General features: G+C 38.4%; 2 protein-coding genes across 3 annotated transcripts; one reads left to right on the forward strand and one right to left on the reverse strand.

Annotated features, from left to right (window-relative positions):
* Positions 1 to 6,770: 6,770 nt before the first annotated feature.
* Positions 6,771 to 11,854, reverse strand: LOC105212928 (glutamic acid-rich protein). 2 transcript variants are annotated; one of them, XM_054228535.1, is made up of 8 exons: positions 11,677 to 11,854; positions 11,191 to 11,486; positions 11,011 to 11,058; positions 9,771 to 10,195; positions 8,451 to 9,159; positions 7,975 to 8,298; positions 7,281 to 7,909; positions 6,771 to 7,217 (listed from the first exon to the last, which is right to left on the reverse strand). In XM_054228535.1, the coding sequence occupies exons 2-8, from the start codon at positions 11,473 to 11,475 to the stop codon at positions 6,992 to 6,994; spliced, it is 2,646 nt and encodes an 881-aa protein (XP_054084510.1). In that variant the 5' UTR covers positions 11,476 to 11,486; positions 11,677 to 11,854; the 3' UTR covers positions 6,771 to 6,991. The 2 variants fall into 2 exon arrangements, with proteins under 2 accessions (XP_054084510.1, XP_011183611.2); XM_011185309.3 differs by having other exon boundaries at positions 8,451 to 9,177; positions 11,677 to 11,853.
* A 2,565-nt stretch (positions 11,855 to 14,419) lies between these two features.
* Positions 14,420 to 15,754, forward strand: LOC105212929 (uncharacterized). Its single transcript, XM_011185310.3, has 3 exons — positions 14,420 to 14,626; positions 15,122 to 15,465; positions 15,523 to 15,754. Exons 1-3 carry the CDS (start codon positions 14,468 to 14,470, stop codon positions 15,656 to 15,658), a joined length of 639 nt encoding a protein of 212 aa, XP_011183612.2. The 5' UTR covers positions 14,420 to 14,467; the 3' UTR covers positions 15,659 to 15,754.
* Positions 15,755 to 18,605: the final 2,851 nt, after the last annotated feature.

The raw sequence follows: 18,605 nt of genomic DNA on the forward strand, positions 1-18,605 counted from the left end.
GGGATTTAAATTATGATTTTTTGTATTCCGAAATGTAGGTCAAGCGGTCAGAAGGATGAACTGGAACTTGCATGATTAGTTGATGATATCAGTGGATTAAATTCGAGATGCATATTCCAATTTGCTCTACTCTACTCCGATGTATGTCAGATGTTGAGATGACAATCAGATAATAAACCCGTTAAGTGGCGTGAATGTCATACACGAACTGAGTACTGATCGTAAATGAGCTTATGAAGATATATAAATAACCACAATGAATATTATTTGTAAACATGTAAGGAGTGACGTAGTTCGGGTGGGATATCATATAAGATTTATGGACGTTCATTTATATATGTATACACATACAAATCTATATATACAAGCACATCCAATTCTAATAAGACCTTTTGAACTAAAGTTAACCCCAGCCAACCTAATGCGGGTGTCGTGAGACACAGGTTGCCAAATTAAATGCAAAATTAGCGGAAATTGGCGGCAATAATGCACGATTACTTAGTGACCAAGAGAAATTACTGTTGATTAATATAATTAAAACCACAAATAGGGAGAGAGAAAAATAAACAAACAACCCACCAATTACGATAACTACAGGTGCTGTGGCTACTGGCAATAGTGGAAATTACAATGAGGAAGTGGCGCAGATGGAGCATGACAAAAGATCATGATCATAATTGCAAAGCGTGAATACAGATAATTTCAAACAATAAGAGTTATTCATATATATCTATACATAAATATTGGTAATTGATTTAAAATTTGCAAATCACTAAATTTATTTTAAATTTGACTATTAACATCGCTGAGTGCAGACGTAGACAACGCACATCATGGAAAATGACTCGTTTTGAAGAGCGAGATATAAATCTAACGAACTCGTATTCTAATCTAATGGAGTAATAACTGTAAACGAGTTTCGAAATAGAGATGTTGTTGTGTTGTAAATTTTGAAGATTACTTGGAAAACTCTACAGAGCTTATGAGTTTTCACATGTTAGGAATAATAAAGGCATATGCAAATTTAGTTAATTCTCAGGCGAATTATGTTAAGTGCGCACATTAATCTAGATTTCCATTATGTTCACATTACAGTTCGCTATGGCTGGCTTATTAAATAGCTACTCATACATGGGGGATGGGGTCATATGTAGAAGTTCACGCAAGTGAGGAAAGTTTCTGATTGCCATTCACTTGGGAGTGGCCAGGAACGATTCTTTTGCATATGACTCAAGCAGCTCACGACTTCCGGTTTTAGACCAAGTATCCCCTGGGTAGCTAACAGACATCCGTTTGGAGGCGAGCTAAAGTGAGAAGGCGAAGCCCGCTTGTGCGGTTGTGCGTAGGGCTTGGGACCCACCACATAAAAAAAATCTCCCCAATGAAAACAAACACCGAGCCTCGGATGAGAAACCCCCCTTTTGATATCGCATATAAGGTTTTGTCGAGCGTATTGTGTGAAAGACTAAAGCCCACCGTCAACGAACTGATTGGACCTTATCAGTGTGGCTTTAGACCTGGAAAATCCACAATGGACCAGATATTCACCATGCGCCAAATCTTGGAAAAGACCCGAGAGAGAAGAATCGATACTCACCATCTTTTTATCGATTTTAAAGCTGCCTTCGATAGCACGAAAAGGAGCTGCCTTTATGCCGCGATGTCTGAATTTGGTATCCCTGCAAAACTAATACGGCTATGTAAGCTGACGTTGAGCAACACCAAAAGCTCCGTCAGGATCGGGAAGGACCTCTCCGAGCCGTTCGATACCAAACGAGGCTTCAGACAGGGTGACTCACTATCGTGCGACTTCTTCAATCTATTGCTGGAAAAAATAATACGAGCTGCAGAACTAAATAGAGAGGGTACAATCTTCTACAAGAGTGTACAGCTCCTGGCGTATGCCGATGATATTGATATCATCGGAAGCAACAACCGCGCCGTTTGTTCTGCGTTTTCCAGACTAGATAAAGAAGCGAAGCGTATGGGTCTGGTGGTGAATGAGGACAAGACGAAATATCTCCTGTCATCAAACAAACAGTCGGCGCACTCGCGTCTTGGCTCCCACGTCACTGTTGACAGTCATAACTTTGAAGTTGTAGATAATTTCGTTTATCTGGGAACCAGCATTAACAACACCAACAATGTCAGCCTTGAAATCCAACGCAGAATCACTCTTGCCAACAGGTGCTACTTTGGACTGAGTAGGCAATTGAAAAGTAAAGTCCTCTCTCGACGAACCAAAATCAAACTCTATAAGTCGCTCATTATTCCCGTCCTGATGTATGGCGCTGAAGCGTGGACGATGACAACATCCGATGAGACGACTCTTGGGGTTTTCGAGAGAAAGGTTTTGCGCAAGATTTTTGGTCCTCTAAACATTGGCAACGGCGAATACCGCAGGCGATGGAACGATGAGCTGTACGATTTATACGACGACATTGACATAGTTCAGCGAATAAAAAGACAGCGGCTACGCTGGCTAGGTCATGTTGTACGGATGGAAGAAAACACTCCAGCTCTGAAAGTATTCGATGCAGTACCCGCTGGAGGAAGCCGCGGAAGAGGACGACCTCCACTCCGGTGGAAAGACCAAGTGCAAAGTGACCTGGCTTCACTTGGTGTTTCCAATTGGCGCCAAAAAGCAAAAAGGAGGAATGAGTGGCGCGCTCTGGTGGATTCGGCTATAATCGCTTAAAGCGGTTCCTACGCCAAATATATATATATATATATATATATATATATATATATATATATATATATATATATATATATACAAGTGTGTGCTATGGAAAATCTGTTTACACGCCAATTAGTTATATACTATATACATATATGTGCATATATTCGTAGTAAAAACTTTGGTTTTGGCCTACAGTAAAAACTAACACAATGACTGCTTTGAAGGTGTTGAGAACTCAAGAACTCGATTATAATATACAAGAGCCTTAAGTTTTCTCCTCGGCTGAAAACCTTGAGTGCCGCAGAGCTCATTGTTAAAACATACCCATATGCTCACACATTCTCACACACCGAAATGAGAATAAACGCGATTCGTTTGGATATGGGAGTTTTCCCAAGATCAACTAAATTTTCCATATGAAATTCTTATGCAAAATTCAAAGATTACGCCGATGAATGCGTATTATTTACAGAAATCGTATGCTGAAAAAACTTTATGATTAAACCATTAAAGACACTAAAGCTCATCTATGTTGGCTACAATCAATTCTTGTAGACTTTTATTTGAAAACGAATTTGTTGCTGGAAAAAAATCACATGCATAGATTTAGCGTGTATGAAACAGGAGATGGAAATATGAAAATTAAATTAAAAATCTTTGAAAGTTATTTTGTTAAGTTTTAGTTTTCACAACATTCATACTACAATTAAACCACTACAAAAAAAATCAATTGACACTTTCTAATAGAGACTGTATATATATACATACATATGTATATAAGCACAATTGTATAGTTAAGAAGATTGTTTCAATTTACAGTTTCTTGTTAAGATCTAAATCTAAAATATGAGAATTTCCAATGTCTATATGGACAGTAATTTTATCTTAACTTATTGAGACTAAATGACTACAATCCCTGTCAAAGGGTCAGTTCAAATAAGTGATGTAATCAAAGAATATTATTACATTTAATGGTTAAGTAATTTAAATCATTTCAATATTTTTCACAGTTATTGGCACCATACAATATTTTCATTATCTTCAAAAAATATGCTTTTCTTACAATAATTCTGAATTCACAAACAGTGAATAGTTGTAATCATAAATGTACTTTTATTTCTTTGCTTAATGTATTCATTTAAGTATAATTGCTCACTAAAACGCTTCATTGTAGTACACACATCCACATATACGTACATACATATGTACATGTGTACATAATTCAATGAAACGTAGCGATCCGACTCGAAAGTGCATCAATTGTGGCAGTAGTGCACCCGCTGATTTTTCAAATATCAAAGAGCAAAGCGCAAAAACAAAAACAAAACAAACAAACCAAAAAACACAAAAGTGGATGAGCTCAACAAACCGGATTGGCAACATTGAATAATCGTCGCGAGTGTAGCATCCACACCGTTTGCAGCCGTAGAACAATGCAACTATAAATCTTAAACATTTTATTCAGACTAGGCGTACATACATATGGACATGTTTATAGTATGAACCCTGCAGTAAAATTCACACATTACGAATAGACGAAGCATTTGAAGCTCACTAAATTCACATATCCAGATAAATACATTGAGGCATGTGTGTTATGCCCATAGTCATAAGGAGAGAGGAGTGTACCTCATCATAGTAGTTGCAGATTTCCCCTTAAGTTATTCAATAAGACGCTTTGATTTGCTTAATAGATCCTTTGAAACATTTCTGTTCCCAAAAAAACTCAAGACACTCCACATCCGATAATTATTAACGTGATTACAGAATTGTTGCAAGCAATTAATCCCTGTACGTGTGGAAGAGTAGCTCATTTTAAGCCTAACTTTCTGTTCTTTAAGCCTTCACTTTTTTCTTTAATCACTTTATGACGAATTACAGTAAACATAGCCAATAAGCTCAGCATCGTTCATGAAGTCTAAAATATCTATGATACGTGGGAGAAGGATATACGACGAGTAGTATTTATTGAACCCATGTTATATATTTTTTATTGACATGGTTTATTTGAATTCGAATTGAATTTAAGCTATCCATACATTAAAGGAATTTTCTGGGAGCTCAATTGCATATACTCGGTTAGGTATTCTTTATACAAAGACACGCAAGTACAAATACAACAAATAACGGGTGATTTTTTTGAGGTTAGGATTTTCATGCATTAGTATTTGACAGATCACGTGGGATTTCAGACATGGTGTCAAAGAGAAAGATGCTCAGTATGCTTTGACATTTCATCATGAATAGACTTACGATCTGCCACAACGTCGAATTTTCAGTGAATGGGCCCTAGAAAAGTTGGCAGAAAATCCGCTTTTTTATCGACAAATTTTGTTCAGCGATGAGGCTCATTTCTGGTTGAATGGCTACGTAAATAAGCAAAATTGCCGCATTTGGGGTGAAGAGCAACCAGAAGCCGTTCAAGAACTGCCCATGCATCCCGAAAAATGCACTGTTTGGTGTGGTTTGTACGCTGGTGGAATCATTGGACCGTATTTTTTCAAAGATGCTGTTGGACGCAACGTTACGGTGAATGGCGATCGCTATCGTTCGATGCTAACAAACTTTTTGTTGCCAAAAATGGAAGAACTGAACTTGGTTGACATGTGGTTTCAACAAGATGGCGCTACATGCCACACAGCTCGCGATTCTATGGCCATTTTGAGGGAAAACTTCGGAGAACAATTCATCTCAAGAAATGGACCCGTAAGTTGGCCACCAAGATCATGCGATTTAACGCCTTTAGACTATTTTTTGTGGGGCTACGTCAAGTCTAAAGTCTACAGAAATAAGCCAGCAACTATTCCAGCTTTGGAAGACAACATTTCCGAAGAAATTCGGGCTATTCCGGCCGAAATGCTCGAAAAAGTTGCCCAAAATTGGACTTTCCGAATGGACCACCTAAGACGCAGCCGCGGTCAACATTTAAATGAAATTATCTTCAAAAAGTAAATGTCATGAACCAATCTAACGTAAAAATTTTATGCGTTTTTTTTTTAAAAAAAGTTATCAAGCTCTTAAAAAATCACCCTTTATATGATTGTATGCTTTGTATCGAATGCGCTAATAAAAAATGCAATAGAATTACGTAATCAAACCGCAGCGGAATTTCCTTTCCACATCAATTTCCATTTCACATGCTCCTCACGCTGCAACAGCATGTGGCGCCATCTTCGTGATGTTTCACGTCAACAGTGAAAGTGGAATTGAAAATTTGTTTCATGCTAATAAAACGTTCAATTATGATAACAGGAAAATAAATAAGGAAAAAATATGAAAACTCACCATTGTTTCTAAGCTCCAACAGCGGCGGAAGTGATGACGGAAGAATTATGTAGGCAAAGTGATGTGTCTACATCTGAGCGTATGTCTCCATTTACGAATTAAGTTCCCATGCTAAAGTGTCACACACCAGCCGCCACCCACTGCAACAGGAAATCCGATGTTTGTTCGCGTTCGGCGCGAGTCTACGGTTGTGAAAGTGAAGTGACGTTTGAATAATATATTTAATATGAAGTAAAAAGAAAACAATCTCCACATTGGAACCTAAGCGCTAGTTCCCAACAATTGCCCGTCGCCAAGAGCACTCGACCATGACAGATGTGCCCTTTTTCACCTGTTGTCTTGCGTTGTTTATTTTTGGCGGTAAATCAAAATGTGTTAAAGCAAAACAAAACAAAAAAACAACAACACACAATAATAAACAAGTTGCCGGCAGTGCAAACCATTGTTTTCGGAGCATTTGCTACCTCTTTCGCTAATCATATTCGCTTTTATTTGTGTGCAATTATGTCCACAAACGCTGGATATATCAATTAATGTGCTGGTAGGGGGCATGCATACAACTTCCTTCTGTTTCTGCTGCTGGCTTGACGTGCCACTTATGTTACACATAAAACCGCTGGCCGTTCATATGTTAAAGGCATTAAAGTTGATGCGAATTATTGGCCAACATTTATGGATATACTGTGTATTATGGCACGATATCGCAAATTTGCATATGTGAGTGCACAGTTTATTTAGAAGGCTTTGCCAAGCCATGTGATATTTGCTTATGCCTAGTCCAGTTAATTGAAAATGCATTCACTTCTTTATTTTGTGTATTTATTCCGGCACATCTTATTACAGTTAATGCGTATAGGTTGGTTATACAATGTCAGCATTAAACAGTAACGATTAAAACACTTATATTAGAACTCTTTTAAATTAGCAAGTCCATAAAACTTATTCGATAGTTTACAGTTCCAAAAGTTTGTAATTTAATAATGTTTCACTAAGAATGTAAGTTGTATAATTAAGATTTATAATTTATTTTGCTGCTGTCGATTTTTCCTTCGCTTCAGAAGACGCAGCTGCTTTAGTTGTGGAAACCGCTTTGCGCTGTGGCTTGGGCTTAGCTGGTGTTACTTGTACCTTAGTGTCAGGTTTCACTTCTTTCGTTTCCTTGACCTCAGGCGCAGCGGTCTTTACACTCTGTGGGGCAACAGCAGGTTCTTCCTTCTTGCCGTTGATCTCCTTAGCTTTTGGTTTCTCACTATGGTTGTTTGTAATGTTGCTAAATGCTTAAATGTACAAAGTAAAATGTCAAATCTCTTACCTTTCGATATCGATGTTTAGCACCGATTCGTCTTCTTCCTCATCATCACGATCTTCTGGACCTACTTCTCGTAATAAGTCTCCCAAGTCTTTATCGACATCTTCCCAAAGCTTATCTTCGGCAACTTCTTCACCTTCTTCTCCGCCACTTTCATGATCGTTTGCTTCCGTAGCATCCTTCTCCTCCTCCTCTTCAACATCATTCTCTTTCTTTATAGAGTCTTTTTTATCCAGCTCAGCTTCCTCCTTTTCTTCCTTTACTTTAGCTTTTTTGGCCGCCTTTTCTTCTTCTTCTTTATTGCGTAGGAAAGCTTTGAGATGTGAACGTAGTAAGCAATGCTTCTTAGCATAGGCTTCCACGGAATCACTTGCTACCGAATAATGATTGCACAGTTCACAGAAGTACGCATCAACCTTCTTGATAAACGATGCGCCAACTGGTTGTCGTTCTTTGCTGTTCTCTTCACCATCGGTGCCACCTTCCCCTTCATTTAGCAATGCATCCACATCCATATCGTCTATTTCGTCAATTTCACCCACCGAATCGACAGTCAAAAATTTGTTCAAATCGATCTCTCTGGTATCTTCGTCACTATTGTCACTATCCGAGTCGCGTTTGCGTGCTTTGCGCTGCAAAAAAAGTCGACCATCAATATTATAGACATATTGACGGTTGTGCTTAAGCATATACTAACCTTTAAGTGCTCCAATGAGCAGCGATGTGTTTCGTAAAGCATTGGGCTCTTGAATGCCAAATGACAAGTTGAACAATATGGCATTAAGAACTTTTTCATGGTCTTATGGTGCTCGGACAATTGATGTTTAGCCTTCGGTTGGCGATAATGGAGACGACACAAGTGACAGAACTTGGATTCATATTCTTCTTTCGAATTCTCCTCGATTTCTCGCTGTGCTGCACGTTGACGAGCGCGCAGGCGCAACAAATGTGCTTTTTGACGAAGTGAGATTTGTCGGATAGCGCTCTTGTGAACGCGAGAATACAAGTGTTGCTGATAGTCCTGCAAAGGTTAGGCATAATTTTAGTGTTTTGCAAAGTGAAAATAGAAATATATGCTCATACAACTTAATTAACGCTGAAGTGCTCAAATTATATAATAGGTTGAACTGCTTCGCTTTTGCACATTTTAAAACGTACTTTCTTTGTACTTACCGGGTATGTGAAACAGCCTGTATGACAGTGAATGCATGTGAGATTGACGCGCGAGCCTGTGTTGCGCGATTTGTTATAGTCATCACGGCGTGAAGTGTGTGACTTCTTATCCTTCTTCTCTGATTCGTCATCGCTTTGATCGTCCTTCTTACGTTTCTCTTTACTTTCCTTACTCTTCTCCTTATCCTTCTTCGAGGATGAACTTTTTTTGGTTTTATCCTTTTTGTGATCGTCGTCTTCCTTCTCCTTTTCTTTTTTCTTACCTTCTTTCTTTACCTCTTTTTCACCACTGTCTTTATCTAGATCAGTGGTTGCATCACCTGTTGCACCTTCAGCTTCACCGTCACCGTCACCACCTTCCTCTTCTTCTTCTTCATCTTCATCATCCTTATGATCATCAGTTTCTGCTGATGAATCCTCACCCTTTTTACTTTTCTTTGCCGATTTCGATCCCTCCTTAACGGTATCATCACCTTCCATATCTTCATCATCTTCGTCAGCATCATCGTCAGCTACTTTCTCGGTATCATCTCCTTTTTCTGAAGATTTGCTGCGCTTAGTGCTGCTGCGCTTCGATGTCTTTTTCTTAGTCTCGGTGTCGCTCTTGCTATCGTCCTTGTCGCTATCGTTGTCTTTATCATTATCCTCTTCGTCATCAGATGAATCGCCCTTCTTGGAACGTCGTGGGCTCTTCGAACGACGCACAATCCTACGACGACGCAATGAGCTAATTTATGTAGCGCAAACGCAAAAGTGTATATTAATTGATGAACAAAATTATCTTGTACTTTCTGATGCTAAAGTTTTGTGTTTTACTTTTCAAAATGCTTCGAGTGGAAAAAGTCAATCAGCTGCTATGTTTTTACAAAATAGATCGTACAAATGCATCAGACACACGCGACTTTCGTTTTCAAATCACATGTTTCATATCATTGCATCTTTGGTTAATATGTAAAATTTTCAAAGAGCAATGAGGACAGCAGTTCTGCTTAGGAATACAATTAAACCCCAGTGTTTCAAAACAAAGAACATCTTTACTACAGATCCTTATAATTTATGCGTTGGAAATGTCGATGTGTTTATCAAACTATATAATGCTTGTTTGGAAAGTATAAATACTGAATTGACAATGACATTACAACCAAACCCAAATCACTTAAGCTCAACATATTCGTCTTAGTGTGTTTTAATATTTCCATAGACGGTACAACAAATTATTAGTCCTTTTAATCAGCTTCAAGACATTTTCATAAAACTCAACTCAATTAACTCAAGTCAACTCAAATGCAATTTTTATGCAGTTTTCTGTGTTTTAATTACCTTGTGAGGCGCTGTATTTTCAATACACGCGCACGATCTTTCTGTTGTGCATACAGCAGCTTTCGTCGCATAATGCGTAAATCGTTTGAGTCATTCCGGTTATTGCGAATGATGCGCACACCGCCCCTTAATAGAGTGGTGCGCATGCCACCACGGTGATATGAGGACATATTTCCGCGAGCTCTTGACACGTAACCAGTGCGTATGGGACGCTTTTGTATGCCCATGGGAGACCTATGGCGGCTGGTATTGGCTGTGGAGTCATCTCGATCGTTGCGTGAGTTTGTGCCACGATATGAAGTGCTTGTTGCATTTGCTCCACCAGTGTTACGGTAGTTTGATGTCGATGCTGTCGAAACCATTGGTGGGGGAGGGGGCGGTGGCGTTCGATTGCCACGTCCAGTTGATGAGGTGCGTCTATAATCCTGTTGACGATGATGAGGATGTTTTTTGTTTTATGTATTCATTAAGAATTAACTATACACGAGTTTGAGCATTTATACTCTGTCAATTTAGTCTTTAGATTTGTGTGGTTTAAACATGAGTTTTTATTTCTTATTGTTTAGGAATTGGGTAAAAAGGGGAGGTTTCACTGCAGCATAAGCAAATCTCCTAAAAAGCTCATCAAAACAATAATATACACATTATCGTTATAGAATCGTTGCTATCACATTCAGAATGTTTTGTACTATCAATTTACTTTTGCAATATGCATATGCGATGCATTGGAACTGCAACGTGCATCGGAGGAATTTATATACTTCACTGGATGATCACAGCTCTAATTAAATTTATACATAACACTTAATGTTATTTAACTTTCAATATAAGCATAATGGATGGCGTGTTTCATGGCCTCATTGAAATTCAATCGACGATCACATTGGCGACGTTGCTCTATAATCAATACGTGCGACCAAGAGCCTTATCATTGCCATAGTATATTTGGTCGAAATCGTGTCAACTCTGCCACATAGCAAGTGCAGAGTCTCTCTCTGTACGTACTCTGTCCGCTTTGGTGACAAAGTTATAAATTTTCTCAATCAATTGTTGCAAATGGCTTACATTTTTGTTTTCACGCCTTTCAAAATTCGAACTTTCTAAATACATTTCTATTCGTGCATAAATATACATAAAATATCAATGTTAATGGTAAGATTATTCAACTACGAGGGAATATTTTGAACTCCCTTATGAATTAATATATTAAATTTGGACAAAAATTAAAATGTGTACTTACATCTTGTCTCGAACGCTTTCTATCGTCAGTACGATCGCGAGATGTATCCTACAAAATCAATAATTAGCAATTTTGAATATCGATATTGAAACAAAAAGTAATTATAGTTTATGGCTTTTCTACAATTTCTGCATATATTGATATATGTTTTATAAACTACAACATGCAATTGTTACTTACGCGATAATTCCTCTTATGGGCAGAGTCATGACGACTTCCGCCAGCAGAACTATTATTAAAGCGATCCCTCGAGCGGTCATAGTGTCCTGCGCTACCGCTTGCACCAGAGTTATAGTTGTTATAACGAGAATTGCCACTGCTATTGTAGTTGTGATTATATCCATCACGACCTCCAGATCTGCCGCCAGAATTTTGCATGCGCCCATAATTATTATTGCGGTAATTGTTACCGCCACGGCTTGAGCCGGAGCCGCGTGAACCGTATCCGCCACGTCCACCTCGCATTTTGAATATTACTAAATTCGAATATTTTAATTATTTGCAAATTTAATGTAGGTATACATATTTTCTATTATATATAGGTACAGTTTTGTAGATAACGTGCACCCCTCTAGCTGCATACCGAACCGGCTTAGCAGTAGAAAAAAATCAATTGCACGAGGTACTAAAAAAAATTCCGGTGGATCTTGCATAATGTGAACTTACTTTTCTTTGGGTTAAAGATTTACTTGAGCTAATTTTATTTGCTTTCTCTGTATTTTCTACACCAATCAATTATTAACAGCAGCACAATTTTCACTTTCCTTCACCCTTCTTTACGAGCAAAAACTTTTAACACAATGGCGTCAGAAAAATTTAGCGTAGTAGAAAGACGAATGGAGGAGTGCTGCCAAGTTAATGTTTTTTGTATATCGATAAGCTGTTGCTAAAATGAAGAAACCCTATAGTAGTGCCATTTTACGTGCGCCACCTATGATTTGACTTATGTAACTGCAAAGAGTTGTGTATGTAAAAAAAATGAAATAAATTTAAAGAAATCGCGAAAGGCAAAGTTTCTTTCCTAAATTTAATTTTCAATAAATAAAAAAAAATAAGAGAACAAAACTCAACACAGAAAGCGTATGAAAAGTAAATGAACACAAGAATTCCTTCATGCCTTCTTATGCTGATGATTTTCTTGTCAAGTGGCAACCTTCATTAAATTTCTGAGTTATAGGTAGGAAGGAAATATGTATGAAATGTTTCCTCCATTTATGTGCTTATGTTAGCTCTATCTCAAGAAGGATCTCATCTTTCAATTTAATAAACATATAAGGCATTAAGCATAAACAAAAGGTTAAAAAATCACACATATCTGTCTAAATATTTTTGTGATGATGAAACTCCAGGAGAAAATATAGCGATAACGTTTGCCATTGCTATCTTCTGTAATAAAACCCAAATATTTTTGGTGAATCCAGCCGAGTTGAGGTTTACTTTTCCGAATAAAAATCAGAACGGTCATTGGATTCTCTGTCATCTCTACAAAGTCGATGTCTTTTAAATCGGAAGTAAAAACTGAGATTTTATAAAGAAGAAAGGGTCTTGGAAACTCAACAAATATAATAATTTAATTGCTTGGCGATAGCGAAATTCTAAAATACTTAGGTTAGGTTACGTTAGGTTGTAAGGCTGTTTCCCAAAGGGATACTGGATCCCCCCTAGATTAACAATGAGGAGTCGATAAAGCGACCTGAACCTACTACAAATCTGCAGAGATTTTTAATTTCTATATTCGCTATTTCGCTAGCCTGTCATAAAATACTTACATTTAATTCATTTTTGGCAATAAAAAAGGAATAACATAAGAAGAAAATGAAATTTTATTTTTAAAAGTTACATCATTACATATACTTGACCATTGGCACTTGCACGTGAGGAGCTTAAGGAGAGCGGTAAATGCAGTATTGCAGTTAATGTGAACAAGAAGAGGCTTATTCACCTATTACATCTAGTTTCATATACATTCACATATATTTCGTTCAACAATTTTTCAACTTTATTGAGTTCGTATTTGTTGGGGTCAGGCCCAGTATACACTTAACCCAAAGCTTCAAACAATTTGAGCCTTACAATTTTGCTGGCGAAAGTAGTGAAAGAGTTAAGTGCAGATTTTCCCCATTTAACATTTACGCATTTGCTTACTTAAGTTCACATAACTGCTTAAGTAAAGTAGCCAATACAAACATATAACATAATGAGAGATAGAAAACGTAGAACGAAGCAGTGAATAGTGAAGAAACCTTACTAAGTGCTGATGGCTTATGTAAATACGAGTATACAAGTTTTCGTAATTCATACAGTATTTTTGTTAACGAATCGAAAGTAACGGTTGCAGGCGAACTGCAAACACTTTCATAAATACACATGTGAGAAGTCCCATAATCGGAAACCAGAATGTTGAAAAACGACGAGAGAGTGGACGTCTAAAGAAGTGGGACGCTTCAGTTATGCAGGTTTAACACGAAATATTAGATTACCTTTAGTTAAAGCATTTGTCTGAAAGGCTATGTTGGTGGAAAGGCGATATCTGCTTTATTCAAAGGCATTTGCAAACGAATGTGCAAGCGTGTGCTACATCCAGTTTTACTTTGAAAATTTTATGCATTTCACATGTTGTTGTTGCAATTACGATTTAATTCTTCTGATTCGTGCCAGTATTGGGCGTTACTTAGTAGGAGGTGAGACTTTAAGTTGAACTTTGAATTATAGTTTTTCGTTATACTAAAGCTAGTGTTAGATTATGTTAAAAAGGAATACCAAATATGGATATGGGTGGGCTTTGCCTTTTGCTTAATCTATAGTGAATCTAACGGTTTGAATATACAAATTTCTATTTGTTGATGTGTCAAAGGTCATGGTTGCTGGTGGCGTTTTCGAATGTCAAGTATCTTTTACAAACTAGTTAATAATGTTTAACTCTGCTAACTGCTCCTCACCTCTGTTAGAATGCACCTCCATTGGATGCTGTTTTTGTTTGTATCGAAAGTTAACTAAATTATTAGCTTTTCTGATTCATCGTAAACATCATCAAAACTAATACGTCAGTATGGTAACGGCACCAATAGTGCTAAAAAGTAGAGCAAAGTAACCAAGAAACTCTTCTTCTTCCTCTTTTTCCTGTTAATAGCCAAGCATGTGTTTGCTTGTATGAGTAAGTCTATAATTCAATATGGAGCTCTTGGACAACTCGATTAACGCTTTAACAAAATATTTATTCAGCACGCTCTTCTTCGACGCCCCAATTGCTCGTATCTCCATAGTGGCATGCAGATATTCTGCTCAGTTGTGTTGGTTTAGCCACTCGATCATAATTGCTAAGGCATACATTGTAGTTCGCAGGTCGGTGTTGGGCGGTTTGACATCTCAATTGGCTGCAGGTCGGTCTCTAGTGAGGTTATCACGACAAGCTTTATCGGAGAAACAGTTAGTTCATTCAAGTTTCGTTACAATTAATATGCATATTTCTATTTATTTCGTTGGGATTGCATTGTTAAATGCTCAATTGTCTTACGCTAAATTAAGTCCAATACAGAGCAGTGCAAATCTGACCGAGTTTATGAGCTTACATCGGCAAAAGCGCGGCCTAATTTTCAATGGAAACGGGCTAGTCAAGGTACTGGAAAAGAAACACAACTTTACTTCTGACAGTTTAGCGAATAATAGCGTGGCCCTGCCTGAGAATTATAAAACCACGAGAAAGAAAACACAAGACGATAGGACGAGATATAGTTCGAAGCATCGATATTCGGAAGTCAAGAGCAGCCTAGAGAGTTAGAGGATAATTGTCTTCAATCTGTGATTGAGACAGAACCTCAAGAATTCTTTAAAACCCAGTTAAATTATTCGAAATCGAAATGACTTGTACGGGTTCCGAAGCTTTATATTTGGTGGTTAGTGAAAAAAATTAGATTAAAATTTTGTGAAAGTTAACTATTTTATAAAAATATATGAATTGGGAATTGTGAAAATATGAATTTCGGTTGACAGTGTTTACTTTTGCACACAATACAAATAATCAAAGTGTCCACCAAAAGCTTTAATTGGCCCAAATGTCCTTACCTATTTACTCAAATAAACCGAAATTCTTTTAATATCCAACTAATTTCAGATAGATGCCGGTGCAATCGCTTCTATAAACATGGATGATCCTATCGCTTGGCGTTCGATAGTCTCTATAAATAATATCCAAGGGGGTCACTACCCTCTGCCAGCGCAGCCCAGCTATCCATGGGAGAAGTGGGAGGACACCTTCGCACGCTCCATGAAAAACTTCGAAGGCCAGGTAGATTTTGAAACAGATGACTCTCGATTATTTGTCTACACTTTATTGGAGGTCCTGATGGAGCGGCAGCATGGTAATGGCCATCGGTGCTTGCTGCGTTCCATTTGCCAAAATGCGCAAGTAGACGAACACGTGGGAATGTTTTCCGAGTTAATGGATGTGGTTCTAAGGTGAGCTTATACAAAAAGAGGGATTCTATTGTACAATTTTTTTTTTCATTTTTAAAGTCCTGGCAAGGAAAATATCGATGGAGCTTACAAGGATGCCTTTGTGGCTGGAAAAGCAGACGCCGATTGCATGCGCTTATACTCCGAGTGCCGAGTGCCTTCGAACTTCTTGGATCAATACATGGACTATGTTTAAAGTAAGGGGCATGTGTTACAATTTATCAATTTCCACATTCAAGTTATGAAATTTTTTGTAATTATTTTAATAAAAATGTTGCATGTGATTGGATTATTTCCGTTCAAGTTGAAAGTATTTTATTATAAATTAATTAGAGAGTCGCACTTTAGGACTTTCGAACATAATCCAACAATAGTTGAATTACTTCAAGTCAGTTAATCTAAACACATTCCGACGTCAAATTCACACTTTCCTCTTGTAAATATCGTCCGCATTCAACATCTTCACATGAAGGGTTAATTCTCGAATTCGAATATCAAATAAATATATAAATAGACTACGATTAATGTGCTAATATGCTAATCCAATATTTACCTACTTATGAGTATACTTTGGCAGTTATCAATTGTAGTACGAGTGTATAAAAGTGTGTAATATGTGTAGGTCGTTTTGCCGATTGAAAATCTAGTGCATTCAAAGTCAAAATTAGGGTATTCCTACATACTTGATTACTGTGGTATTCATCAGCTCTTTAAAACGCCAGGCCTTAAATTAAGTTATAAGACTTGGCCGTTGTAGGGTCAGTGGGTCTCATGGTTCCAATCGGGCAATTTATCGAAGCTTCAGAGTCTTAGCATACACTACAATCAATGTATTAAGGCTAATTGGAATAATATATTTTTATGACATACATACATTAAGTATTCGAATGAGACGAATCACAATCACACACAGAACTGTGAGCGTAAATCAATATTGTTAATTACATAATATACTAATAACTACCTATTTGCAGGAGTACGAGCTGCTACCGAGTGGCACGAAAGACCGGTGTTGATGGATCAGATTGTCTAGAACTGTGCGCGAGTGTCCGGCGTGTGTCACTTTGTTGGATATTTGTTTGGATAACATTTGGCACGGAAAAACATACCGAATGTGCAAAGAGTGTAAATAAGTGTAAGCGAGATATCGAAGAGTAAAATATGTTGTCAATCAGCTAATCAGGCGGAAGTGTTCGTGCATTTATTCAAAACATCTTGCCATCCACAGAAGCCCTTACTCTCTTCTCATTCCCAGATCTGCACACACAACCGCAGAAACCGAGGTGATTTGCGAATAGTGGGCTTATCGTGTGGCTTGCTCTTGGTGTGGCGTGTTGTTGTTTTGTCTGCAGGCATTCCTGCCATTGTTTCCCACCTTCTTTGGATTGGCTGCCTGCCTGCCTGCCTGCCTGCACGTCGAGCGTTGGATAAATCACTCTGAAATCTACTTCCGTGCTCCGTTGTGAGCGTGAAGGCGCGCAGTAAAGCTTCGGCATGCCAAGACTTCGTTGAGTTTAGTTGTCAGAAATCATTTGGCATTCAAGCTGCATGTAATGCGAAGCTGTGATGTAGCGCGTCTGCACATACTAAGCAATAAAGCGCGTGGCGGCCATCCATCCATGCCTGAAGGTACATTGTGCCTCCGCCTCAAGTCGAACAGGCAGATTGTCAGTTATGCGTCACACATACTCGTACATATTCACAGCAGGGATAGTTAACTGCACTTTGTTTTAGAAATATGTTCTGAAATATGGATGTGTGTAGAGCTCTTGAAGCGAGGCGCGTGAAATGGGCGAGAGTGTTGAAAGTCAATTGGAGGAGGGTGGGTGCGCATATTGAGTGATTTTTAGGTTGAGCACGTACGAAACAGCAAAGTGCCTGCCAAGCAGAGTGCCTGTCTCAGAGTCATCTTTGCAAGTAATCACCATTAGCTCATCAAGCCTAGTGGAGGCATCATCATTATCAACATATCAGTGGTAATGGCGGCAGATGAGCTCTTGCTGTGATGCGCTGATTATTATAAAAGCTTACAAGTATAACGGAGCCAAGTTGTTGCGTTACTTGGAAAAGTTGCAATTGAGAAGTTTGCCAGCAACTAAATCATGTCCCACTCCAACTGCTTATATATGGACCACACTAAATTTGAAGGTACTACCGTAGGAGCTTTGGATCGAATAGAAATAATAAAGTAAGGAATCCTTCTGAAAGTCCTAGCAGCATTCACATTTCAAGTATGAGTTCCAACTCCAGGTAGGTATCGTGAGGTTCCTTCTGATCTTAGATGGTCTTTCACATATTACCTCTATCATTACTGTGGGACAAATATCTGCATAAGGATTGGAATGATGTTTGGTGAGAATACTTCGGTTTCGAAACCCAACTCATTACAGAAAGCAACGCTGAGTATTCATCTTCCACTAAACCAGTCGGATTGTGGTAGTTCAAAGCATGAAGCAAATAAGCGACTGTAATTTGTGCTAAAATCAGTTACTCCCAGTTCGAGAGAAGTAAACAGTGATGCTACGCGGCACTCTGGTCGTGTGTGCTGCAAATAGTCATATTTACCGTTGGCTAAAATGAGCACTAAAATGCACTTTGAGTCGTGGCATCGTGTTAATTGTGCATTTACGAGTACAACATTTGTCTTTGGACTGCTACTGTCATCAGCCGAAAGATACGTATATGCATGCATGCGTGTTGTTGTCCTTGTACTGCTAATAGCGGTAACAGTTATTGTTGTTGTTGTTCTCCCTGGTTGGTCCTGCTGCGGCATGGCGCTCTTGGACAAAGCACACTTCTGCAAATGTATGCTGCATTATTCCACAAACACAGTCGCAAATCTATTCAAACGGTCACACTGCATTTCGTCCTGCACAGCTAATGAGTGTGTGCGTCGTGGCTGCTTTCGGTTATGCGCGTGTGATGAATGCGCTGAAAAGCATTTTAACTGTCGCGCGTTTGCCGCCCAGCCCCTCCCCCGTCGCTTTTGATCGTAGAATCACAAGTTTTGTGTAAGCGTTTCATTGTGCGCTTGCATTGCTTCACATACATACGCTAGCATTACAACTCACACGCTCACATTCACACTCACATACAAATATATAAATAATGAGGCATTTGGAGCGCCTGTGTAGCGCGGCGCT

This window comes from Zeugodacus cucurbitae, chromosome 4 (genome assembly GCF_028554725.1).
Source record: "Zeugodacus cucurbitae isolate PBARC_wt_2022May chromosome 4, idZeuCucr1.2, whole genome shotgun sequence".
In the NCBI taxonomy this organism is placed as follows: Eukaryota; Metazoa; Arthropoda; class Insecta; order Diptera; family Tephritidae; genus Zeugodacus; species Zeugodacus cucurbitae.

Coding starts and splice junctions, on each gene's coding strand:
- LOC105212928 (XM_011185309.3), bottom strand. CDS start 11,475: ATGCGAGGTGGACGTGGCGGATACGGTTCACGCGGCTCCGGCTCAAGC. Junction 11,059..11,190: donor CCCATAAGAGGAATTATCGC/GTAAGTAACAAT, acceptor TTGATTTTGTAG/GATACATCTCGCGATCGTAC. Junction 7,910..7,974: donor GCTCATTGGAGCACTTAAAG/GTTAGTATATGC, acceptor CTTTTTTTGCAG/CGCAAAGCACGCAAACGCGA.
- LOC105212929 (XM_011185310.3), top strand. CDS start 14,468: ATGCATATTTCTATTTATTTCGTTGGGATTGCATTGTTAAATGCTCAA. Junction 14,627..15,121: donor ATGGAAACGGGCTAGTCAAG/GTACTGGAAAAG, acceptor AACTAATTTCAG/ATAGATGCCGGTGCAATCGC. Junction 15,466..15,522: donor TTAATGGATGTGGTTCTAAG/GTGAGCTTATAC, acceptor TCATTTTTAAAG/TCCTGGCAAGGAAAATATCG.